General features: G+C 38.2%; 1 protein-coding gene across 1 annotated transcript; it reads left to right on the top strand.

Annotated features, from left to right (window-relative positions):
• The first annotated feature begins 341 nt into the window (after positions 1 to 341).
• Positions 342 to 27517, top strand: LOC106131643 (uncharacterized). Its single transcript, XM_060949918.1, has 23 exons — positions 342 to 1016; positions 3085 to 3244; positions 5115 to 5255; positions 7006 to 7166; positions 8241 to 8352; positions 9786 to 9855; positions 10208 to 12297; positions 12421 to 13224; positions 13713 to 13859; positions 15072 to 15231; positions 15941 to 16032; positions 16385 to 16505; positions 17203 to 17294; positions 17988 to 18106; positions 18630 to 18755; positions 19524 to 19614; positions 19722 to 19846; positions 19938 to 20045; positions 20648 to 20806; positions 21512 to 21688; positions 22386 to 22541; positions 23107 to 23211; positions 23970 to 27517. Exons 1-23 carry the CDS (start codon positions 837 to 839, stop codon positions 24018 to 24020), a joined length of 5547 nt encoding a protein of 1848 aa, XP_060805901.1. The 5' UTR covers positions 342 to 836; the 3' UTR covers positions 24021 to 27517.

Here is a 27517-nt window from a genome sequence, read left to right as displayed (position 1 = left end):
TGATAGAATTGAGATTCATATAGTGAAAGGTTTGTACAAAAGGAATCCTAATTTAAAATTGTCTCTGTCTTGAAAATACCAAAGAATGTAATCATACTGGAAGGTCATGTTAGCGTATTTAATGATAGAATGATGTTAATATGATTTAAACTATGTACCTAATTAATAAGTTCATAAAATAAACAAATAATTTAATAATCTATTTGCTATGTAAATACTAAATGTAAGTCTGTTCATTTTTTTTATCAATAACAAATATTGAAAGTATCAAATGAAAATTCCACAAAATAACGAAAATTGGAACGCAGCTCAAATTTGACATTATCCCAGCTGAGCTGACATTTGTTGTCGCTTGAATTACGAAAGACGAACTTTTATTTATAAAATTGCACGTTTATCTATTAATAAACCCTAGTCATTGCTTTTAGAACACCTCTCGCAGACGTCTGAAGCGAGCAAAACTTGTGTTTATATAGTACACCGCGTAAATCGCGTGGAAAATGCGTTATGAAAACAGTGTCTGCGTAAATAAAATAATTACATTTTTATCAAAAACTATCATATTTCATCAAAGTTCATAACAACAATGTGTTGGAAATGATACGGGACATATTTTTTACCTGTGCATCAAATCTGTGGTCTAAATTTGATGTACATACAGACATTTCGATAAGATCGTTATCTGATGTTTTGGTACTGATTAAAAGTTCTAAAAGCGCTAATCTCTCGTGAATTCAGCGATAATCTTCTCAAATATGTTGTGCTAATAGTTTGTGTGTCCTCGTTGCATTACAATATTAGTGTTTTAGTGTTAAGAAGTTGTGTACACCGTAAAAATGCCTGGAAAAATAAAGGTAAAAGTACTGGCGGGTAGAAATTTGCCTGTCATGGACAGAGCTAGTGATACAACGGATGCTTTTGTGGAGATAAAGTTTGGAGGGATCACCCATAAGACTGATGTGTGCAGGAAGTCCTTGAACCCACACTGGAGTAGTACAGAATGGTATAGGTTTGAGGTAAGATCTAAACATAGGTTAAATGAAAATTAAATAAAAAATCATTTAATAGATATCAAGTACAATTTAATTACATAGAATAACAATGAGGTTATTTATCTCTACTAATAATCTGTAAATTTAGTTACCTGTCATTGTATAAAGCACAGTTAATGTTCTAATTTCATCCCCAATAGATAACACTTGCAAGTAATATGCTTAAAAATTATTGTTTTTTTTTTCGTTAATCATGAATCCCCGCATCAATAAAAAAGAATAGGACCACTCCTTTTCTTGCCATTGGCTTAAATAAACTTGGGATTCTTCTTTTTAAGTGATGGGCTAGCAACGTGTCACTTTTTGAATCTCAATTCTATCATCAGGCCCAAAAGCTGAACATGGCCTATCAGTCTTTTCAAGACTGTTGGCTCTGTCTACCCCACAAGGGTTATATATGTGACTATATGTATGTATGTAAATGTAAACACTTTATTTGATTTAATACTGCAGTAGCAGTTATAATGGTTGATTTTTAAAATGCCTGTTGTGTGAATAATTTGGCAATGATTTCAAGTTAATCAATTTTAATTAGCATGTAAGTCACATTAAAAACATAGTAAATAACTATGTCAAAGTGTATCCTGCATATATTTAAGCTTAAAAAATATAAAGAAAATATATTTGTTTGTTTTTTTGTGCCGTGTGGTTCCCGGCACCAATAGAAAATAAAATAGGACCACTCCAATCTCTTTCCCATGGATATCGTAAAATGCGATTAATTAATAGGCTTATATGTATGCTTGGGATTCCTCTTCAAGGTGATGGGCTAGCAACCTGTCACTATTTAAATCTCAATTCTATCATTCGGCCCAGCAGCTGAATGTGGCCTTTCAGTCTTTTGAGGACTGTTGTCTCTGTCTACCCACAAGAGATATAGACGTGATTATATGTTAGTGTTTGTTTTGTAATACATATATAAATTAAACATGCGTGCTACCGACCGACGACTAGCAGCTAGCAGTCAGTGGCATGCTGCACTTCGCTAAACGGAGATATTACACACGTTCAATCCAGTCATAAAATATAATAATATACATCATACCATCCTCTCAACAAATTTAAAAATAGTTTTTATTTAAAAAAAAAGAAAAAACCTTTACAAGATTTCTTTTTTTTTTTAATTTATTTTTGGGAACAGGAATGACACCAATTTTACTTAAATGCGTGCATATGATGATGATGCACGCAATGGCTAGTTTTCATAATACATACATAGATAAAATCTCCAAAGTTTTGGATACACACGCATCAGCTTAATAAGCTGCTAGTGTGTTATAAAATAAAATAAATAAATAAATACATAAAATCCTTCGCTTCATCCACATTCATAACTCTCTTCATGCAAGCTTGGCGGTTTCGGGTACTTTTGACCTGACCCTTTACCAGGACGTCCTTAATTTCTAAAATCAAGATACGTTCGTCTAGGTCTTCCCACTCCGACCTTTCCCTCCATACTCTTTCATAATTTATCGCAATTTTGTTGTTCGACATCGTCTCGTGCGATGTGCGTCGTCATAGTGGGTATTTTTGTAAACGTCTGGCGTCCGTCTGCCATCTTATTACTACAAAGTTACTTCTTACAGAACATAATGTAATAAATAACTCTCTCTCTCTCTAGTCAGATAAAATAGCACTATTTGGCAGTCAGTTAAAGGACTAGAAATGAAAACAGGAAAAGATTTATTACCTACTGGCTAATTGTTTTGCTGAAAACGTAAATGGGTCGTAAAACTGTAATGTATTTATTTCATTTCTCGCGGTCCACTCAAATTCTGTCACTGCCAACGATTACAAACCTAAAAATAGTATAAAAATCTAACATAATACATAATTTGAAAAGAATTTAACGTGTAAAATCATTTGTACCTGACGCCCTGGGGGAAAAGCATACATACATACATCACGTCTCTTTATGAAGCAAAGGAAGAGTTTCCAGTTGTCACAATCCCTGCATACTTCTTTTTCTGCATACACATTTATCAATATTTTCATTTCAAAAATGCAAAAATAACAATAAATACTTTTCCAGGTCGACGAATCAGAACTACAAGATGAGCCGTTACAGCTTCGTCTAATGGACCACGACACGTACTCCGCTAATGATGCAATTGGAAAAGTTGTCATAAGTTTAGCACCCCTTCTTGCGAGAGAGGCTATCAATGCAAAGAGTACCGCCGGGGGGCACGGAGGTAAGGATTCGTTAGCTAACTAAAGGCGTCATCACTAAAGTTCGGATAGGTAGATTGAATTGGGGTCAATGAACTGAAACGTATATATTAATATGGACATGCCTCCGTCCGGGATTGCGGGATTTGTAAATTATTAAGATTATTTCCGGAATTTTTACAAGTGGGATGAAGAATATATTAGTGGTAGCTGTTTTCCCACGACTTCGTTCACGTAAATTGTAGTCCTATGTTACCCGCGGACAATGTAGTTTACTGTAAGTGTAAGTACTGAAATGGAATCCCGGAAAAGAGGCTTATCCATGTTATGCTTTCTATGGTAATTCATGATGCAAGTACACAAAATCAATCTACCTATTCCGATCTCTGGTCATCATACACAAACGAGAAAGCGAAACGTCTAATGAGCAATCTGCCTATTTAGCTAATGGCCCATGTAACAAAATGTTTCACTGATAAGAGGTCGATAACAAAAAGCTCTATCATATAGCACTACACTAAACACACAATAAGCATGAGTGTCCGCTCAAAGCAGATTGGCAACGTATACACTCTTAACAAATATGTGAAGTTGTGTTCTGATCAACCTGGTAAAAAATAATCAGCATTCCGGCTTTTTTCATTGGCATTGGTCAAACAGTTGAAGTTCAAGACTATTGGCTCTGTCTACCACGCTTGAGATGTGGATGATATGTATGTATTCTGGTTTTGTCCTTCCTACAGAAGACCCCAAGGCCTGCATATGAACACGATCCAAAATTGGGTAAGTCAGGTTATAACAGGGAGCGACTCCCGCCTGATCTTTTTCACACTTAACCCAGGGAACCTTAACCGACTTGTATCATAATTGTTGCAATAGGTGAAAAGTATTATCTTTTGGTTATCAATTGCGACATTTAGACTAAGGGAAAGAAACAGGTAAACTGGTAGACATAAAGTTTTACTTTATGTAAACAGTCTTATTATTAGTAAGTATGTGCAAGTGGACCTAGGGCTTAAATTTACTGGCAGAGATCGCTACTACTAGGAGCACATACATACATATACATATACATATGGTCACGTCTATATCCCTCGCGGGTTAGACAGAGCCGACAGTCTTGAAAAGATTGAATGGCCACGTTCAGCTATTTGGCTTAATGATAGAATTGAGATTCAAATAGTGACAGGTTGTTACTATAGTTACTGGGAGCACATAAAGATGAGAGAGAGAGAGACGCAAATTGGTGGGATAAAAACGAAAAGGGAATTCCCAAAGTCTGAAAAGGACAGGTTAAAACGCATTGTCTTTCATTCTCCAGTGAATTGGCTTCTAAAGAAGGAGATAAACATTTTTGTACATTCACAAATTCAAGGTGCGGTGCTCTCCGGCTGGATCGCTGGACTGGCGGAGATCGCTACTACTGGGAGCACATAAAGATGAGAGAGAGAGAGAGAGAGAGAGAGACGCAAATTGTTGGGATAAATAACGAATAGGGAATTCCCAAAGTCTGAAAAGGACAGGTTAAAACGCATTGTCTTTCATTCTCCAGTGAATTGGCTTCCATAGAAGGAGATAAACATTTTTGTACATTTACAAATTCAAATTCAAAATTCGGTGCCGTGTGGTTTCCGGCATCAATACAAAAAAGAATAGGACCACTCCATCTCTTTCCCATGGATGTCGTAAAAGGCGACTAAGGGCTATCCCTTAAAAAATTCTTTTTTAGGCGATGGGCTAGCAACCTGTCACTAGTTGAATCTCAATTCTATCGTTAAGCCAAATAGCTGAACGTGGCCATATATTCAGTCTTTTCAAGACTTTTGGCTCTGTCTACCCCGCAAGGGATATAGACGTGACCATATGTAGTATGTATGTTTGTACAAATTCAAGGTGCGGTGCTCTCCGGCTGGATCCCGGTGTTCGACACGATGCACGGCATTCGCGGCGAGCTGAACGTGATCGTCAAAGTGGAATTGTTCTCGGACTTCAACAAGTACAAGACTTCCAGCTGCGGCGTGCAATTCTTCCATTGTGAGTTTTTTTGTAACTTATGTTTGGTGATCAAAGTTAGGGAAGATAAGACATACCTATCCGGACTTAGGTCAAATGACACCTGAACGTGATCGTCAAAGTGGAATTGTTCTCCGACTTCAACAAGTACAAGACATCCAGTTGCGGCGTGCAGTTCTTCCATTGTGAGTTTTTTTGTAACTTATGTTTGGTGATCAAAGTTAGGGAAGGGAAGACATACCTATCCGGACTTAGGTCAAATGACACCTGAACGTGATCGTCAAAGTGGAATTGTTCTCCGACTTCAACAAGTACAAGACATCCAGTTGCGGCGTGCAGTTCTTCCATTGTGAGTTTTTTTGTAACTTATGTTTGGTGATCAAAGTTAGGGAAGATAAGACATACCTATCCGGACTTAGGTCAAATGACACCTGAACGTGATCGTCAAAGTGGAATTGTTCTCGGACTTCAACAAGTACAAGACTTCCAGCTGCGGCGTGCAGTTCTTCCATTGTGAGTTTTTTTTTTTAACTTACGTTTGGTGATCAAAGTGAGGGACTATCCGTTAGAGAGAAATGTCGGTATTCCATGTTAAGGATGCTATTTCATATTTGGTAACTCTCTTCTACGTGATCAAAGTGAGGGAAGATAACGTGATTGTCGAAGTTGATTGTTCTCGGACTTTAACAACAAGACATCCAGTTGCGGCGTGCAATTCTTCCATTGTGAGTTTTTTTTTGTAACTTATGTTAGGTGATCAAAGTTATTGAAGATAAGACATATCCGGACATAGATTTGATACCTATAGAATATAACCTATAGAATAAACGCAAAATTGAATCCGATATTTTTAAAAGTATAGCTTTGTTTAGCAAATATATTTAGTACCCAAATATTTGCGCAAGAATTTCATTTATGATTAGCACTCGTAGATGTACCTATAGTGTAAAATCTTGACGTCGCGCCAAATTCGCGTCCGATAACAAACTATTAGGACCATCTGTCGCGTCGGGTAATCTGGCATTAAGGAAATGTTTGTGGATATTATTTGTTTGCGAAAACGACGCAAAAGCCCTTCAGTTTTGTTTTTTTTTAGTAAAATTAATGGCGCCGTTGATAAATTTGCTTTTAGAATTACGTCGTTGGATTATGGAGTTTGAATGAATTTGCGGGTTACTGCCCTACTTTTTTAACCAACTTAAGAAAAAGAGTTGCTGTGTGTAAATAAATATTTTTAAGATTTTGTAAAAGCTACTGACTAGTTCTAAATGATGAACGGAACATAACATATAATCACGTCTATATCATCTGCGGGGTAGACAGAGCCAACAGTCATCAAAAAACTGAAAGGCCAAATTCAGCTTTTTGGTTTAATGATAGAATTGAGATTCATATGTCACTATTTGAAGTTTAGTTAGTTAATTAGTAACAGATTGTCATCATTTGAGAGTGCCGTGTGGTTCCTGGCACTAATAGAAAAAAAAACATAGGACTACTCCATCTCTTTGGCATGGATGTCGTAAAAAGCGACTAAGGGTAAGGCTAATAAACTTGGGACTCTTCATTTAGGCGATGGGCTAGCAACCTGTCACTATTTATATCTCAATTCCATCTTCTAGCCATACAGCTTAACGTGTTTATACATATGTAGGTATGTATGTATGTTATAGAAAAAAAGATAGGGTACTAGCCCATCGTCTACAAGAAGAATCTCAAATCTTTAAGTTCTTGATTTTTTTAACAATTCGATTGATTGTGATATTTCCCACAGGTCCAATGATACCCCCCGGCTACAAAGCGACATCCATCCACGGTTTCGTCGAGGAGTTGGTGGTGAACGATGACCCGGAATACCAGTGGATCGACAAGATACGCACGCCCAGGGCCTCCAATGAGGCTAGGCAGGTGGCCTTCATCAAACTTAGCAACCAGGTAATCTTCACTTTTTTTATTTTTTATTTATTTATTATCTTTACCAAAAAAAAAAGCCGTGTTGTTCCCGGCACCAATACAAAAAGAATAGGACCACTCCATCTCTTTCACATGGATGTCGTACAAGGCGACTAAGGGATAGGCTTATAAAATTGCGATTGCGGCTATTTGGATCTGAATTCCATCATTAAGCCGAGCAACTGAATGTGGCCATTCAGTCTTTTCGGGACTGTTGGCTCTGTCTACCCCGTAAGGGATATAGACGTGACTATATGTATGTATGTATGTACAAAAAAAAACCAACAATTACAATGGTACACATAATGCATTAGGTTAAAACCACAAAGGTTCGTTGTGTACTTATGCAGTTTAAATACATTTCAAAATTTTGTTAACAGTTACATAAGAAGAAAAAAATAAATAAATAAACAATATTACTTATAGCATACATATAAGGGAATAATTGGGGGGTGGGCAGATATGACAAAATAGTCCATAATCAATAGACACTGCGGTCATCAACTCGCTTGCCCAGCGTGGTGATGGGTAAAATCCCCCCCCTTTCTGGGGAGACCTTAGTCCGGCAGTGGCTTTTTATGGGCTAGGTCACGCCTCTTTTCTGGAGAGGTAGGCAAACACCGCATCTTTTCATTTGCTACGATCTCTACATACATCTATGGCGAGGCAGGTCGCATTCATCAAATTTAGCAACCAGGTACATACATATGGTCACGGCTATATCCCTTGCGGGGTAGACAGAGCCAACAGCCTTGAAAAGACTCAATGGCCACGTTCAGCTATTTGTATTAATGATAGAATTGAGATAATTTGTACAACCAGGTAATTTGTACATATACCTACACGAAACTTGTATAACACGAAATCTCAGCGGCTCAGGATTAACGGTGTGGTGTGTCGGTCTATTAGTTAGTATGTTGTAAATGTAAATAGATTTCGTGCCGTGAGGTTCCCGGCACCAATACAAAAAAGAATAGGACCACTCCATCTCTTTCCCATGGATGTCGTAAAAGGCGAATTTAATATTTTAGTACAATAACAGTCGCTACTCCCCAGGTACAACGGCTAGTTGGTCTAAAAGCGGCGGAACTAGGGGCCAATGCCGTGGTGGGGTACCAACAAGACTTCGACTTGGAAGGGGAGGCCGGTGTAGTCGCCAGGGCTATCGGTAAGCAGCATACAAGTACAGTTTTGTCGGCCTCTGTGGCGCAGCGGTAGTACGCTTGTCTGTGACACCGGAGGTCCCGGGTTCGAATCCCGGCCAGGGCATGATGAGAAACGAACTTTCTCTGATTGGCCTGGGTCTTGGATGTTTATCTATATAAGTATTTATTATAAATATAGTATCGTTGCGTTAGTATCTCGTAACACAAGTTTCGAACTTACTTCGAGGCTAACTCAATCTGTCTAATTTGTCCCGTATATATACATATATAATATATAGTTGGCCTGAAAGATACCCTCTCGGCTCCCGTGACAACTCAAGCCTCTTCGCTTTGACTGGTAAATGGGTGGTGGCTCAAGTTATCTATCTGCTAGGACCACTGTATCTACATCATCATTTTTATGGTGTTAAAGACGGTAAAGCACTCTATAAAAAGTAAAACTTAGATATGAAAATAAACTGGGGATGCTCTTGGGATGAAGTAAAACTGCACTTTGGTTTAACTTTAAATATGCACTGTAATAAACCGCTGAACTTATTGATACAATAATGTTTTAACAATTTGATTTTGTACTAGATATTACATTGTAAAAAGAAATCAAATGCACACTTAAAAATTTTCTTTTTCTTTTTTTGTAACTGGCCAGTTATGACACATTCTGAATAAAATAGAAAAGAGGTTGCACAATACAAATTATATTAAACATATGGTTAGTCCCGATTGCATACTCACCTCTCTGGAAATGTGCCCGTGGCCATGACCCTGGATGTTGTAGGTCAGGTATTTTCAAGCGATCTCGTCTGTCCTCCTCCGCAACCTTTACATGGGGACCTTCATCTCCTATTAGTTCTGGTATTACCCCCACCTTTGGAAAATTGAACCCAGAGCGTACCGTACTAAGTATTATAATCGAGAGCCATGTGGTTCCCGGCACCAATAAAAAAAGAATAGGATCACTCCATGTCGTTCCCATGGATGTCGTAAAAGGCAACAAAGGGAAAGGCTTATTAACTTGGGATTCTTCTTTTAGGATATGGGCTAGCAACCTATCACTATTTGAATGTCAATTCTATCATCAAGCCAAACAGCTAAACGTGGCCTAGTCTTATCAAGACTGTGGGCTCTATCTACCCCGCAAGGGATAAAGGCGTGATTATATGTATGTATGTATCATAATCGATTGGTTTGATCACGTTTTTACACAAAGCGATTCCCATCTGACCTCCGCAACGTTTGCAGAGGAGCCTAACCCATATTAAATTATGGTTACACGTTCACACCCTAAGTTCTTCCTCACGATGTTTTCCCTCAGAACTACATAAGAAATACATAAAAAGGATTTGAACCTGTGCATTCAGCTTTTTTATTCAGTTAACCTTAACCTTTGGATCATAGATTCTCCGATGACAATGTTACTTAAATCATGTATTTGTAGGTACTGCCGTCAGCATAACACCACTCCCGACTCCTAGTCAACCGATCAACTTACCACCTTGCACCCAGCAGTAAGTAAAATATGGTTAATAATATTTTTAACTATTTTACATACATACATATGATCTACTACAGTAGCGTAAATATTTATTCGTATTTCTATCAGTTTTTTTATGATCACAATCAATATTTAATGATATTGTCTTTTGAAAAAAAAAAATTCTATTATGGTATTTTTCAAATTTTTTAAATATTTTTCTTTGCTTTAAACAGCTATAAATATACCTAACTCTAAGGGAATATGGCATAGGCTTTAAATGTCGTGAAGCTGCAACCAGAATAACTTAATGCAAATTGTATAAACATACTTATGAATACGTGTTTGCATGGTGTGTTGTGTCGCTTCGTCTTACCCGTCAATAGACAGCTAAGAAAGTACTTGGACATTTTGTCGACCGATACGGAGAGTATAACTGATGTAAACGAATATTTTCATACGCATCCCGAAGAATTACAAAGATTTCTCAGTATTCTCAACCCCAGAACATCTTCTCTCTTCGATGATCAGGATATTATTGACGATGATGAAAAAAGCGCAGAACTAACGAGACAATCCAGTGTTAAAAGTTACGCAGGAACTGTTTCCTTATATCAAGATGATTTTATATCTAATAAAAGTCTGAGACACATTCATGACGATCAGACTGACTTGAACAAATTACTCAATCGTAGTGACGGCGATGGAGACTCTGATACGAGTAGCCCTCTTAAAAAGATAAAGAAATTTAAACCAAACATGTTTTTTAAACGTCTCAGCAGCGTTCGTTCGCGTAAATCAGATAAGCAAGACGATTCTGTTTCAATACAATCTAATTCGTCTGATACCTCGAAAATATCTCTGATTGACATTAAAAATGAGTTCAGAAAATTGAGAAAGTTAAAGAAACCTAAATTTAAGAAGGCTTTCGTAAATAAATTAGATGAAGGCGTCGGTATGGCGTCTATTCTGGCAAGATCCGTCATTCATGCTCATACCAGTTTAGCCTGTATTGCTGAAACTCAAGATTCTGAGCCATCTCCCAATTCCACTATAAGGCGGACTAGTGAATCGGAACCTCAAATTAATATATCTGATGAGGACAAAGCAAAAAAATCTAATACCGAAACACAAGATAACAAATCTGAAAAGAAAATTCCTGAACTTATGTTTTCTTCTCTAACAAATATTACCGATGACAATCCAGAAACAGTACAACGCGAGAGGAAAATATCTGAATCATGTCCAACAACCCCCGTAGGAGTTAGAAGTGATGCCCTCCTAAAACCTATAGCACCAGATTTTCATGGATCTGTATCTTCAATACTCTCAGGAGATAGTTCTGAAATTTACTCTAGTTCTGATGAAGAAGACGACGAAAGTTCAGATCTGAGAACTGACAATGAACGGTCTTATGAAACAACAAGCTCAGTAGTGCAGTCTGTTTTAAGTCGAGAAATAAATCCGGCTCTTATTGCACACATGGAAAAGAAACTAAACATACTAGAAACTTTTCCTAGACCCCAAAATAAATATGAAAGTCAAGAAAGTAAAACCGAATCTTCGGAAACTGACGATGCGGTTGATACCAACAGAGTTGCGAAGATTGAACATCTGAATGTCCCATCAACATCTGGCGTCGCGGAAGCAAACACGTTTGTAGCATCTAAATCTAATACTCATCATTTCAAGTTCCACAATCCCTTTGCCCATAGGAAATCCAAAAGCGTTAGTGCCCCATCTTCCCCGATTGAAAGCAAAAGCTTTGTATATCGCTCATCCAGACGCATTAAACGCCAGCTTTCAAAAATATCTAAAAGTAATATGATCAAAAGTTTGTCACATTATTCCCTGTTGCCAAAGAAAAAGCATGAAGTTGTTAAACCTTTAAGTCAACCAAATTCAAGTTCTGATGTTACTTCAAAGGCTCCAAGTGAAACCGTATTAGGTTCCCTTTTTCTCTCTTACGCTGACTTAATGTCTTTAGATAAAGAAGGGATTGAAGCTAAACGAACGTTTCACAAAAGTGATGAATTACCACGTCCTAGTGTTTCCATGTACATTGGATCTGAACCTGTTTCTAGAGCTTCACTGAGTGGTAGTTTATTCCTTGACGACTCTCATGCACATAGACAACATTCGATAAAGAAAAAAGAAAAGCGAGATATAAAACCATGTAGCTTGGTACATACTGCTATGGAGACAATACTTATAGATAAAGTGCAGTCACTTCTTGCACCGACGTCTCCAGAACCAGTACCTTTAAGAGGAAATAGTCAATTTTTTAATGATGTTAATGAAAAATTAGAGAAAGTTGAAGAAACAAGAAATAGGTCACCTGAGGCCACAGGATTGATTCACACGGCTATGGAGACTATTCTATTAGATAAAGTACAATCTTTGCTTATACCATCGACTCCTGACGTGACTAAATCTAAACAGTTCGATTTTGAAACAAAATCAGACAAGCTATCATGTGTTGATCATGAAACAAGTAGAACCAATACAGAGTGTACAATTAACGAATCCTCGAACGGTTCTTCAAAAGAACTAAGTAATAATAGTCCAATTAAAAATGGTAAAGTAGATTTGTGTGAAGTGAAGAAAAACTCAGATGACAACATATCCATGTTTTCTGTCAAATCTGGTGCCAAATCAACATTTATTGATAAAATAAAACATTTGCTCGAACCTCATAAAGATCCTGAAGAGGCTCCTAACCTTATAAAAAATGCCGTTGAAACAATACTTATGGATAAAGTGCAAACCATTTTAGATCCCACCAATGATACAGAGTCAGTACATCAAATTCTTGAATACACTGATGAAAAATCAGATAACAATAAAGAAGTTATAACGACCACTGATAGTGAACCCAGTCTTATAAATACCGCAATGGAAACAATGCTTGTCGAGAAGGTCCAGTCATTAATGATCACGCCCAATGAAACTGCAACGGGGAACAAAAACAAATTAGTTAGACAAAACAGCGTAGATTCGATCGATTCGTGCAAAATGTCCAATGAAACCGTGCCAAAAACCAAGCCGGTCCTACAGCACTTTCATCCCATACTTAGTGGCGCACCGTTAGAGACCATACCTTCGCTCCCTGAGAGTAGTATTGACCATACTGAGAGTTTAGATATAGAAGGTGTCGATGATTGTGAGACTAACAGTGCTAGTGTGTGCGATAACTTGCATGCAGCGTGCAATGTTGACAGGGATCGGGAAGTGAGAAGCGATAAAGATAAGGGTTCGCCGAGACACGCACGGCACGAGTCGTACGGCGGGAAAGATCCGGCGCCACCGCCGACCAATCAGAATTCTTCGTTGAATGCCACGTCGGCGCCTATGGGGATACATAGGAGATCTTCGGACTCCGATCTTAGTGTTACGCCGAAGGGTACGTTGTGTTTTGCTTCCACTTTGTCTAAATATTTGATTATACATTACAGCCGACCGCAAAATATGTTGCTGGCTTCGTTGCAAAAACATGTAAACGGCGGCTTTTACTACTAGTCAATTTCGCAGTTTATCTAATCATTACTCGTAACACTTTAATTTCTGTCTACAAAAGCGGATCCAGCGCTTAGAAATTTAACAGCTGAGGACACAATAGAAAAAACTAAATAATGATTATAATAAATAAATTAAAAAAGACAGGACGCAAGAAGTAGCATGCATAGATATCGATATGACAAACCTTTTAATGTAGTAGATTGTTCCGCCGTGTCTTGTGATTGTCCGTGTCCGAATGTCGTTTTGGCAGCGGTAGTAGGTATATTATGTAATTTTGACGTCATTAAGCGATACCTTTTATGATATTTTTAACAAATCTAATTCTTATGCTTGACATAATGTTATATCTAAGTATTATACGTCATCTTTTAGGCAGCTCTCTAAACACTTCAGCGGGTAACGTGGGGAGCGGCGGTGGCGCCATCCTACGGCCGTCTATGAACAGCAACAACTTGGAAATGCTGGAGTACCCGTTCTTGACCATGACAGAGTACCCGCCTGGATTCATAGTGCATATCGGTAAGCACAACACTGCTAAAATAAATTTCTTCAGTTCGTCCAGAAATAAGAAACCCGTTTTGACAGCTGTCAAATATATATTACACATACATCTTTAATATCGTTACTTTTGTTGCTTTCAGAATTATAAATTTATTTTGAATTTGATGATGAAGAAGGTGTAATTTTTTATGATATACTTTTGTAAAGATTTCAATTTGTGTTGCAAGTGTGTGACACTGTTTTACATTATTTGGTTTTAGTATGTTAATTATTCATATAACTTTATTACTAAACCTGGGTGTGCAAGCGAAGTGTATGAAGAATGGGAAAAGTAAATAAACAAATGTCGAAAATAAGCCTTGTGCGTCCCGAAACTTGAACCCGGCGTGTTGAAAAATGATGACTTATTCGACTTTCCCTAGCAAGCATTGATCAAATCGGGGACATCCTAGCAAAAGTCAGGTCAAAAAGATCATCCTAGCAAAAGTTCGGTCAAAAGAAGTTTGTATGAAGAGTAAAAATCAAAAATAAAATGAGATGTAGTTCTCTGTTTACAGGAAAGAAGTGTGATTTTATATATTGAAATCAGTAGTTTTATATTCATTCTTTTTTTTTAATGTAGACAATGTGCATTTGTTCACGATTTAGATTTAAGAGATCTATGTTTGTTAATTCACGTCCGGTGAAAATATTGCACTGTAGTTTGATCCGCCTCATCTTCTACACATGCGCTTTGGAAACAGCAGCAGATATAATTAGATTTAAGTGATGCGACGTCGAAAACTGAAACGTTGTATTCAATTTTGAAAATGAACTTCAAAATTGGATACGACGTATCACATTGAAAATAAATCTATTCTATTACATCACATTTCACATATAATCACGTCTATATCCTTTGCGGGGTAGACAGAGCCAACAGTCTTGAAAATACTGATAGGCCACGTTCAGCTATTTGGGGTAATGATAGAATTTAGGTTCAAATAGTGACAGGTCGCTAGCCCATCGCCTAAAACAAGAATCCCAAGTTACTACGCCTACCCCTTAGTTGCCTTTTACGACATCCATGGGAGAGCGATGGAGTGGTCCTATTCTTTTTTCTGTTGGTGCCGGGAACCACACGGCACCGGCATTCTATTACATTAAGAGTAAAAATCAAAAAATGAAATGATACAAGTCTCCGCCTACGTCAGAGGAGTGTGATTGCGATGTGTGTATGCGTGTGCGCAGGGGGCACGGTGTGCGCGCGCTCCGTGAAGCTGGTGGACGGCGGCGGCGAGAGCGCGGCGCGCGCGGCGTGGTGGGCGGAGCTGCGCACCGAGCTGCGGGCGCACGCGCGCGCGCTGCGCTGCAACGCCGTGCTGGCCTACAGCGACACCGCGCACATATGGTGACTCTATATATATATATACATACATACATATAAATTAAGAACGTCCTGGTAAAGGGTCAGGTCAAAAGTACCCAAAACCGCCGAGCTTGCATGAAGAGAGATATGAATGTGGATGAAGCGAAGGAAGTATGCAGAGATCGTGGCAAGTGGAAAGAGGTAGCCTCTGCCTACCCCTCCGGGAAAGAGGCGTGATTTTATGTATGTATGTATACATACTTATAGTCACGTCTATATCCCCTGCGGGGTAGACAGAGACAATAGTCACGAAAAGACCGAATGGCCACGTTCAGCTGCTCGGCTCAATGATGGAATTGAGATCCAAATAGTGACGGGTTGCTAGTCCATCGCCTAAAATAAGAATCGCAAGTATGTAAGTCTATCACTAAGTCGCCTTTTACGACATCCATGGGAAAGAAGTGGAGTGGTCCTATTCTTTTTTGTATTGGTGCCGGGAGCCTCACGGATGGATGGAGATCCCCTAAAGGTTGGCCAAATAGCCCTTCCCCCAGGCTGGTGTGATACCTGGCCATCCACGCGACAGACGATGTTCAGTCGAAGGTCGCAAATACAATCAATAAATGCTCTAACCCGTCAGATTCTTCGCTGTGATTGGCTGCTGGCGTGTGACGTTAGTGATGTTGCCACAGACCTTTGTGTAGTTGGCTGCAGTTTGACACAAATGGTTTACAGTCCTATATTGTTGCAGCGAAGACGTATGCGTTTTATCCGCATCGGGTACCGCGGCGGTCATTAACCTCGACTGTGATTTCAACGCCGATCTCGAACCCACTGTCACTGGTAAGAAAAATCACAATTGAATTATTGTTATCTAATGGACCAAAAGCATACTACATTGGAATGTCTCGATGGAATTAGTAGGCATTTTTCGTTAACTGTTATTTATGAAATCTGTGTTTTTTTATGGTGCAGTTTCGCATCTTACGTAAATAAACGAATACATGATTAATATCAAATTTGTATAGAACATAAGAGTCAAATTAATACCCTGAGCTCACCCAATCCAGGGTCCACGGTCAAAGGCACACTCCTCTTCAGAGTGGCGAGGATGCAACCGGGACCATAAAGCCATGAGGAAGATAGACCATAGACAACAAGAGGTCAAGATTTATACAGATATGTGTTTTCCCAGGTAACGGTACGAAGCCCCCAGAAGAGTCGTTGCCCCATGACTGGTGTTCCGTGGCCCACGTGCCGTACTCCCCCGCCGCGGGGCCCTACAGGGCCGAGCTGGGGGCCTGTGGGGGGTGCCGGTAATACTGTTTACAGAAATTTATCCTTCAGGCTTTCTAGGTTTTTCTCGTTTGTCTTTGACTTGCTGAGGTCAGACATAGTGTACTGGTAGCAAAAAAAACATATTTTGTGTGTCCCAATCGCTACTTTCCCCGCGCAGGGGTAATAGGCCATCAAGGAAAATGCTTATTTATGTTTGATTTTCTGTGGGCGATTACCTAGCTCTCTGTTACAATGTGGATCTGAATTCTATCATTAAACCATCTGGTGGCTTTCCGATGTAAATAAAAGCTTAATATATGATGTATAAGATGCGGAAGTCAGACGACATATACTATACATATGTATACAATAAACATTTTAAGAATAGAGTTATGAAAATAGAGTAATTATTTTGTGGTGACGTTTTGTCCAAGCATCTCGTTCGTTTAAGAACTTGTTAGTTGGAGTACCGCTCATCCACATAGCCCGTAAACATTCTACAGAGAAATTCCAGATTGAAACAATCCTTCTAGCATTTTTATTATTATCATGCCTCTTTCTTGGAAATGTATATGATGACCGCATGATCGTCAAAATACAGAAGACCAATATGTCAATGAAAAGATTGAACAGCCAAGGTGACACAATACATCATTATGTTATATCATCCAGTAAGGGAACTTTTGCAGCTAAGATTATGATAAATGTTTTTAACACTATCCTTTAATGTAACAGACGAGCAAAAGTACCAGCGGTGTTGCTAGCTACCTGCGCCAAACCTTCCCGACTCGTCGCTTACCCCAAAGCGGTCACGTTGACCGCTGTAGGTAAGTAAATTAGTTTTTTTGTTTTCATTTTGTCATTTTTTTTAACTAAAATAAATATATGCGTGACAAATAACACTGATTGAGTTAGCTTCGAAGTAAGTTCGAGACTTGTGTTACGATAATTGGATTTGCTTTGTATTTGTTCGATGTTCAAATGCATTGTCCAATTGATAGGAGTTGTCATTATGTGAATCTGTTGCAAATAAACAATCATCCCGTCTACACGTTGGTTTTCCTTTAAAGAGTAGTACAAAACCATAGTAACTCTTATTAAAACGTACAGTGTTCATTTTTGTTTATTTAAAATCATTCGTTGACACATGTATTATGGTACGGTTCCGTGATGGAACTACTGATAATAATGATTCTTATCACTAGTTCTATTTACAAATGGATTTCGACATAATGGAACTGGTGTCAAATGTTGACCAGACACCTAGTGCGGCTGAACATCTTACACTATTTTAAACAATTGAAAATGTATCGGAAGTAATTTATTAAGGTAATTAAACTATCCATTAATGTTGTTTTCTCTTCAGGGATTGACAGACAAATAATATTTTCAGAATTACGTACACAGGTTCTAGTTTTAAAACGCTATAAAGATTTACAAATAATTAAAATATCTTCAGCCAAACCTTAAGTACATACAGAATTGTTAGCTACTTATTAATAGGGATATTATTTCTGTAGCGGCGCGAGTTAGACGCGCGCCCCCTACCGGCGAACCCGGGGCTCGGGATATCTCGGACCAACTGCCGTTCTTGGAGTATGAATTGCATAAGCTACTGCTTGCCAAGCTGAGGATGCAGGTATGCCATTTTTTGTACCCTTTTATTCACTTATCTATTGAGACTAACTTTTACCTGCAATTTTATCCCTTTTAGTGCGGACATCTCTACACCACATGTCACAACAACCAATCATACGATCGACGCTATCAGCAAATAGTAGCGAAGTGACTAAATCTCGCAAGCAAAGATTTCACGCATATATACCATATACTCGTACATATAAAACCTCCGACAAAACATCGTTTGTCACGCGATTCTCCAGGCACAATACCAGCCTGGTGGTTGTATTTCCCTTTGATGGCGGTCGAGCAATAATCATTGCTCCCGTAACAAAGACTATTAGGAATTGTTTGTTTGTTTGCTCTTTATTGCACGTAAAGAGAAATAATAATAAATTACAAAACAGTTATTAGATGTAGAAGAATATGTACAATGGCGGACTTATTCCAATCAGGATTTCTTCCCGTCAACCAATTTTAACTTGTTATTGAAATAAAATAATTTGAAATTTGCTATTTTCCATTCGCGTTTATTTTTTCAGGGCGCAAACGCGCTGTTCAACTTACAAACGCGCGTGTCGCTGGGCGAGCGCTGCGTGGTCGCGCTGGCGAGCGGCGCGGCGCTGCGGCTGTGCGCGCTGCCGCCGCCCGCGCCGCCCACCATCAAGGTCAGCGCACACATACACACACACACACACACACACACACACACACACACACAAACACACACACACACACTTAAACGCGCATGTCGCTGGGCGAGCGCTGCGTGGTCGCGCTGGCGAGCGGCGCGGCGCTGCGGCTGTGCGCGCTGCCGCCGCCCGCGCCGCCCACCATCAAGGTCAGCGCACACACACACACACACACACACACACACACTCACACACACACAAACACACACACACACACTTAAACGCGCATGTCGCTGGGCGAGCGCTGCGTGGTCGCGCTGTCAAGGTCAGCGCACACATACACACACACACACACACTTACACACACAAACACACACACACACACACACACTTAAACGCGCATGTCGCTGGGCGAGCGCTGCGTGGTCGCGCTGGATAGTGGCGCGGCGCTGCGGCTGTGGTCAAAAATTACTCTCATCACTCATTTATGGACTAAAATGACTCCATCACTTATTTACGGTCAAAAATGAGATTGTGACTACTTTAGTCAAAAATGACTGCCAGAGTCAGTGAAAATGAAATAGGGAACATCAAGAAAACAGATGACGCCCTATTGTAAAGCCAATTAGAGTGAAAATTCTAAAACGCGCAAGCAATATTCCTTTACGGATTTGGAGCAACCAACACAACATCGTTTCTCGCACGGTTTTCTAGACACAATATCCACATACATTCATTATGATGAGATAATTACACACATTAGTACATGCATTCAAATGTTATAGTTATTTATATTTTTTGCAGGCCACAGAGAATGAAAAGGAAGCGCTTGAAATACAAAAAGCCCTTTGGGACACATTTACAGCGAACAAGATCGCTAATGGATATGATGTCGGTAAGTTATTTGCTTAAATTTAATTTGTATAATTCGCGTCATGAATTATGATAAGAGTTATATTATTTTATCTTTTACAACTGTGATCTTTTTACTATCTGTGACAGGTGTTCCGGAACACAATACCAATGGCGCCCTACCGGAAATAGAGTCCGAAGAAGTGGCGCCACCTATCTTAGAACTAAGCGCGGATAAAGACGCGTGTGTCCTTGAATTAGACGAGGCGGAAGATGTAAGTTTTATTTGACTCTTTTCTTTTCCTCCTTTTGTTCGATTTATAGACTCTTTATCGTATATTGTTAATGATTTCGAATCGATTCTAGGTTGAGACTGCCCGCAATTTAGCATCGCGTCGCCTTCACTCCCGTATGCAAGTGTTCACGCCGGCGATGAGAGCCGCCAGGAACGCACCGCCGCATGCGTTTGCGCAGGTATGTGTTATAGTCTGCCTTTATTACAAGGATAATTACACATATACAACAACTAGCAATCTACAAATATATCGAATATTTTTTTTCTCGGTATATGATAACCTTTTTTATTTTTGTCGTTGTCAGTCAAAACGAAAAGAATTAGACCAAAAGAAAAAAAAATTAGGACCACTCTATCTCTTTCCTATGGATGTCGTAAAAGGCGACCAAGGGATAGGCTTATGAAATTGCGATCCATTTTTTTTAGGCGATGGTCTAGCAACCTGTCACTATTTGGATCTCAATTCCATCATTGAGCCGAGCAGCTGAACGTGGCCATTTGGTCTTTCAAGACCATTGCCTCTGTCTACCCCGTAAGGGACACAGACGTGACCGTATGTATGTATTGTTTGATTGCGCTCTGTGAACTTTAGATCCGTGGTTGCCCGATGTGCAACTAGCAGTCGACGCAGATTTTTGTGACTCCTACCCTACATAGTTCCTTATTTTAATTTTTGTTTTATATACGCTCACTGTCTTGCTATACTTATGATGTATATTGTGAATTTCTCAGTAAGTGAATTGTTAATTCTTTATGAGGAAATAAAGTTCTTTAAACCTAGGTGTGGCGAGCGAGACTGACCCTGTCGGGTCAAGGCGGCGCGGCGTCGCCGGCGGCCGAGCGCCACGTGTCGCGGGCGCTGGACGGCGTCACGTACAAACTGCGCAGGTTGCAGCCCTGTGCGATGCTGGCGCCGCGCTTCCAGCTGGAGCTGCCTGAGGTATAAATAATAAGGGCTTCTTTTTAAACCATAGACGTAGGATTCTTTTAGGCGATGGGCTAGCAATGTGTCAATATTAGAAGCTCAATTTTATCATTAAGCCTAATAGCTGAACGTGGCCTTTCAGTCTTTCAAGACTGCGGGGTCTATCTATCCCGCAAGGGATATAGATGTGACTATGTGTTTGTATGTATGTACGTAGGTAAAAGGCAGACGTTGTGCGGCTTGAAAAAAAGTGAAGCATCGTAATGGCGGCATTGTATGCTTGTGTGAGTGACAGAAAATGAGATAATTCATGATTTAATGGCGGCCGACTGTCTCACTATTCGTGAGAGTGTGTGCGTGAGGCGTGAATATATATTGGTAATATACTATTGGTGCTTAATTTTGTCGTATAGTAAAACTACGTCTGCTTCTTTTTATACGGCTAGACGATTTTGAGTCGGTTGTACTTATGCTCCAATCCGTGTAATTTTTAATATCGCGATTTATTCATAGGCGCTGTATATGGCTTGGTGGCGCATGACTTTTGAGATATCGCCACACGCTGTTATTGATTGAGCGCGTCGTATCCTTATTGCGATTGGCCGATGTCGTGTGACGTCACTAAACATCGCCACATATCACAAGTGTCGAACTTACTTCGATGCTAACTCAATTTGTGTAATTTGTCCCGTAAATATTTATTTATTTCGTTTCCCCCAGGACGAGATCCAGCTGATAGTGTCCGGCGCGGCGCTCCCCCTGGCGGAGCCCCCGAAGCCCGAGGGCGCCGCCCCCGGCGCGGGCGCGGGCGCGGGCGACGCGGACGACGACATCTTCCAGCTGGACGAGGAGCCGGCCGCCGCGCCGCCCGCCGACAGCGCCGCTGCGGGCGGACAGGTCAGTGCCTCATTTATCCTGTTCAGATTTCGCGTAAACACTTTATTTATTACACACATACACTACGCTAAATTCCGCTGAGTTATGGACCTTTTCTACTTGCTGCAGCACGCAAATGCAACTCAACTGTGTTTTTTTATAATGTTATGTTTATTTTTGTATTTTGTGTCTGTAGCAACTGAATAAACGTTTTTATCTATCTACACATACATACATATCACGTTTATATCCCGTGCTAGGTAGACAAGAATCGACAGTCTCGAAAAGACTGATAGGAGCAGGTTCAGCTGTTTGGCTTAATGATGGAGATTCAAATAGTGACAGGTTGCCAGGACATCGCCTAAAAGAAGAATGCCAAGTTTTTTAGTCGCTCTTGACGACATCCAGGGGAAAATGGCGTGAACCACATGTTACAATTATTATTTACAAAAACCACTTAACCGATTTTGTTACCCTACGAACTGAAAAATTAACACACATCTCAGACAGACAGACAGAACTTACATACCTTTTAAATTTTATCAAAATCAGACCGACAGTTTGAAAGTATAAATGCATTATTTATATGTAAGTTTGTAACGCGGCAAACTTTTGCAAACATTCAAAACAATTGTATTCGTCCCAAGTTCATTAATAGACAATAATTAAAAAAATTGTAAATTAATCCGATTAGGTTAATCCAAAATATTTGTTTCAGGCCCCGACAATGGTTTCTCTTACGTCATTAAGCTACATAAGCGGCGCACGCGGCACTCGGCGAGTTTGCGCTTTACGGCTGTTGTTCGTGCGAGAAACTACCGCTGTTAGAGAATTGGGCGGCCTTAGCGGGTTCCTACATACTTTTACTTGTGAGGTAAGTGAGAATAAGATGAGAAATGTTGAGAAACTATGAGAAATGACGAGAAATTATTCGTATATATGCAATTTTAATACCGGGCCGGTGCTCAGAGAATTTGTACTCTTAGGTTTTGTTGTTATGTTCGTACAAGAAATTACCACCGTTAAAAAATTGGGAGGCTTAGCATCGTTTTGCATGTTTGTGTAGGGATAGGTGTACTTTCCTACACAATTACTTAAAGCAAAATTTATAGACTGATCAAATGTGAGAAATGACGAGAAATTAAGATAATTGTTATAGTTATATTTTTTTTTGTTGTTTAACGTCTCTGTAGGTATATTCTACTTTTAGGCGATGGACTAGCAATCTCTCGCTTTTGAGTTTCAATACCTTCATTTAGCCATAAAGGAATACGTGGCCTTTCAGTTTTTGCGAGACTGTTCACCCCGCAAGGGTCCTTAGCTTAAAACCCGGTGCAAAAAAGAGATGTGTTATAAATGTACCTGTGTGTGTGTCTGTCTGTCTGTGTGTAAAATTAGTGTCGGTTTTATTTGTAATTTTTATTTTTTTATTACCGTAGGTAATGGCTATACTCAGAGCATACACTGCAGCCCTCGGCGGGAACGCACTGACTTCCTTCTACATCACACAGCTCATGTTACAAGACAACGCGCATAAAAACCAGGTGAGAAACTTATTACTTTAATATGTCCTTATTGAGAATCCTACAAGAGGTTTGTTAACTTCATCCCAACTAATATTGTAAAGGTGCCAGGGAGTGTGTTTCTTTGTTTGTTACCTCATCACGGGGTATCTTCTGAATTAATCTTCTTAAAATATCAATATATAAATAAGGGTCTAGAGTAGGAAATAGGGTACTTTACATCCCGGTAAAAACAACATTTCTCGCGGGATTTACGAAAAAACCTGTATTCTATTGTAGATTGCGCCAGGTTTGTCGCTTTTTGTGAGTGGGTTTTATTTAGTTACCTTTTGTAATAAGTTTGTCTCGTTTTTGTTAGATGACGCTAAATTCGTTTTAAGTATATTTATTTAAAAAAAAACTAAACTAATCTTGACTCGTATTTAATCGGGTCTCGTGTCCTTTTCTTTCTGGTATTAAGCCCGATCACATCCTCATCCACTCGAACGAAGCCTGAAGTGTGATTTTGACCATGACCCAGGATGAGTGAGTCAGGTTTTTACACGAAGCGACTCCTGTCTGAAATAAAACAATCACGGTAAACGATGCACTTAATGAATGTACGTACATATTCCCTTAGTCGCCTTTTACGACATCCATGAGAAACAGATAGGAGTGATCCTAATCTTAAGTTTCGAGAACCACACGGTACCCGTACTTTAAATTGATACTCGTACATCGGTCTTGTCTTGCGCATAAATATAAAATTTCTAATAGGATTTTATACATTTATCTTTCAGGGCCAATGTCTACTCTCAGTCGGCGGCGACGTTGTTCACATAACTTATTAATTAGCAAAAATTGGAAAGACCTAGTCGGATAAAATTATACGTACATTATTTAGAAAAAATAATAATTATAACACCTTAAAATCGATGGATCACTTTTTTACTACTAACTGAGGTTGTATTTAAGCTCCAATGTCTAAAAACTTTGCTTGCGCGATTTAGCGTGCTCGTAGTTAATGGCTGATGGCAAAGAGATGTCGCCACATTAAACGATAAACGAATGAGACTGTCATAACGTAATATAATTTAAAATGAATTGTAATTGAATGGTTTTCAATTAAAATTTAGCGTTTAATGTATTATTAATATCTAATTTAAGTTCTTGTATGATTTGATGTAATTAAAATATGTTTGTGCAATTTCACTTTATACCCATTGTATTATATACATAAAGTCTATATTATATTTGTAAGAAGTGTTTCGGTTTTTAAATTTTAAGCGTTTGAATGCCGTGTACACCTTCCAGTGATCAAAATGCGCGTGGTTTTAAAATTTTATGAAATTTTACTTATTTTCTGAAAGGATAAGCAGAGATTATGGATCTTCGCCAAATCGAGAATTGAACATCGAAAAATGTAAATTTACAACTAGATTAAGCACGCGACTTCGCCCGCATAAAACAAATAAAAATCCATATATTTTTTGTTACCGTGTTAATTTTGTAAAATCGTCACTAGACCACATAAGGACCTTGCATGTCAAATTTCAAATCTCCCAGCGGTTTGGGGATCGTTTTGATATGTCAGTCAATTAATCAGCGTTTTATTTACGAGATATTTAAGGCCCCTATACACTTGGCGTCTTTCGAGCGTCGTTTTTCTAATGCTTACATGTGTGTACCTACCAAGGCGTCGACGCTTAGTGTGGAGGGGCTCTAAATGTTAGCGATGTTTAACAATAAATATCTGCTCAATGAGAACTATTGATTCATGATAAAAGTTATGGCCTAAACTATAAGGTGTTAATTTGTGTTCTAATTAACTGTAAAGTTTAAAAAATGTACGTAAGTGGCAGAATAGTGACGTTAAATTCTATTTAGTTCGATGATTTTTTTAAAATTAATAATTTAAAGGTGTACACATTTCAAATTATGTAAGTTATGCATGTAATGAATTGTATTTTTATATAAAAATCTAATGATATCTTAATGAAGTTTGTATAATAAAATATTGTTTTTTTTTCATCATCATCATCATTTCTGGACAAAACTTTATTGTGCTGCCATCTGGTGTTCAATATTTTTCAATACTCTCATTTGGTTGGCAAATGAATGAATGAATTAATACATTCATGTCAAGAAAAAGATTTTTCATTAATAGTAGTTCAGTATTTAAATGTTGCTAATTTTTTTATTATTGTTTTTTTTTTATTTGCATGAAAAAAACTTCACAAATTTTATCTGCTCAAGTTTAAAATGCAATTTTGTCTTGCCGTAGCGTTAATTTTTTAATATTTAAAATATAATTTCGTGAGGGAGATTTATGAAATATTTATGAATTTATATAAAGTTATTTCAATCGAAAGTTCATAAAAGTACGTAACGGATAAAAATTCTTTTTATTATTCGGACAGAAGAAATAAAGTTCTCCAAAGCAATCATTCGTTTTACATCTGTTATGTTATTAATTTTCTTACGTCCAGTAAAGAGTTTACACACAAACAGACAGAATATTCTATCATTAAGCCAAATAGCTGAACGTGGCCATTCAGTCTTTTCAAGACTGTTGGCTCTGCCTACCCCGCAAGGGATATAGACGTGACCATATGCATGTATGTAGACAGACATTTTGTTTAGATATTTTACCTGTAATTTACACATCCCACCTTTTCGTAGTTAAAACCTTTTATAATAATACCTACTGTATTTAATGTTAGTTTTTTTTTACATTAGAAAGTCTAAACATCAGTTAATAATTCGAGTGCATTTTATAACGTAAACTTTTTTAATATCACTAGTTAGTTGATGTACTCGGGCAATGTAAAAATAACATAAAATAAATTACACACACCACGATATTGTACGTAAATAAGAATATGATAACATTTCGTAATAAATTTCTGAAATGTTATCCTTGTAAACTGCAAAAAATGATTAGATTACGAGTAAAATCTATCTTCTGATACCCAAATGGGACAATTGATCAATGACCTGCATTAATAAAGTAAATATTATGAAAGACAAAAAAAAATATAAGCATTTTTCATTTACATTTAGATTATCAAAATGTCTTTACTATAATTAGCGAAATTCCTATGCGTAGAAGTATTAAAATCCTGGCTTACAATGTATAAGAATATATAGATGTATATTTTACTGAATGTATTTACAAATTTGAATCAATTTATCGGTGTTTTATCAGGTTAATGTCTCCCGGTTAGTGTATATATATATATATATATATGGTGCTATCGTATGATCTATCGCATGAAATGAAATTCGTTTTTGAAATAAATTGGACTATGTTTGGACAAGTTGGTGTAGAAAAGGTTTCAGTGGTTCTGTGGGCAAAAAAAGATGTTTCAAATAGCACAGGTCGAGTTTAATATAACCGCCAAGCCTAGTAATATATAGAGCCTGTAGCTTGACAAAACTACTGCTGTCTCATTTCACGTCATAATAAAAAGCGAAACAGCGATAGTTTTTCGCGCGATAATAACAGCGTCGCGCGTGTCATGTACGGAGGCTGAACACCTATTATAATTTAAAAAGGAGTGGCAAAGTTATTGGCGTAAAATTTTATATCAAAAAATTGTTATTAGATATCCGATTTATTTCAAAAACTACTCTGTTGTACTTACTGTTTCCTATCAGTGATTCTACATTGTATCTTTAGTGTTTTTACAAACTATAAGTAATAATTCGATTGAGAATTACCACAGTATCTTTATTTACCGTACTGTCATATAATCGTTCCTCTTTCCCGTGGGGTAAGACAGAGACTACATCTGTCCACTTGCTACGCTCCCTGCATATTTCTGTTACATTAATGCAAGCTCGTTTAGGTAGTCTTGACCTGACCTTTGAATTTCTGTTAGTATATTATTATATTGTTGTTAAAAACACAGTGACTTGCCGCTTTTTATTTAATTATCTAGTTCCTTTATTTGCCGGCTGACAGGAAGAGATCCCTTCATGGGATAAGTCCGCCATTGCAAGTGATTTATTTCTTTTATAACTATGTACTATTTCTTGTAACTGTGTAAATTTCTGTGCAATAAAGATATTACAAACAAACAATTTTTTTTACAAGAACGTTCCCAATTTGATTAAGTTCGTCTTGGCCTGCCCCTTAGGAGAATTTCAGGCCTTGTATATATGACTTATTAGAAATAATTAAATTAAAAATTCAATAATACTGTAGACCCCTATTTTAATTTACCGCAGTAAAATACGGTGGTATTTCTCGATCGGTCTATATAGAAACAATTTGGATGTTTTTATGTATTTTGTCTAAATGTATACAAGTGTGTAGGATGAAAAAATAAACTGTCGGAAATTG

This window comes from Amyelois transitella, chromosome 20 (assembly GCF_032362555.1).
Source record: "Amyelois transitella isolate CPQ chromosome 20, ilAmyTran1.1, whole genome shotgun sequence".
NCBI lineage: Eukaryota > Metazoa > Arthropoda > Insecta > Lepidoptera > Pyralidae > Amyelois > Amyelois transitella.
This window is presented reverse-complemented; position numbering and strand designations above follow the sequence as displayed.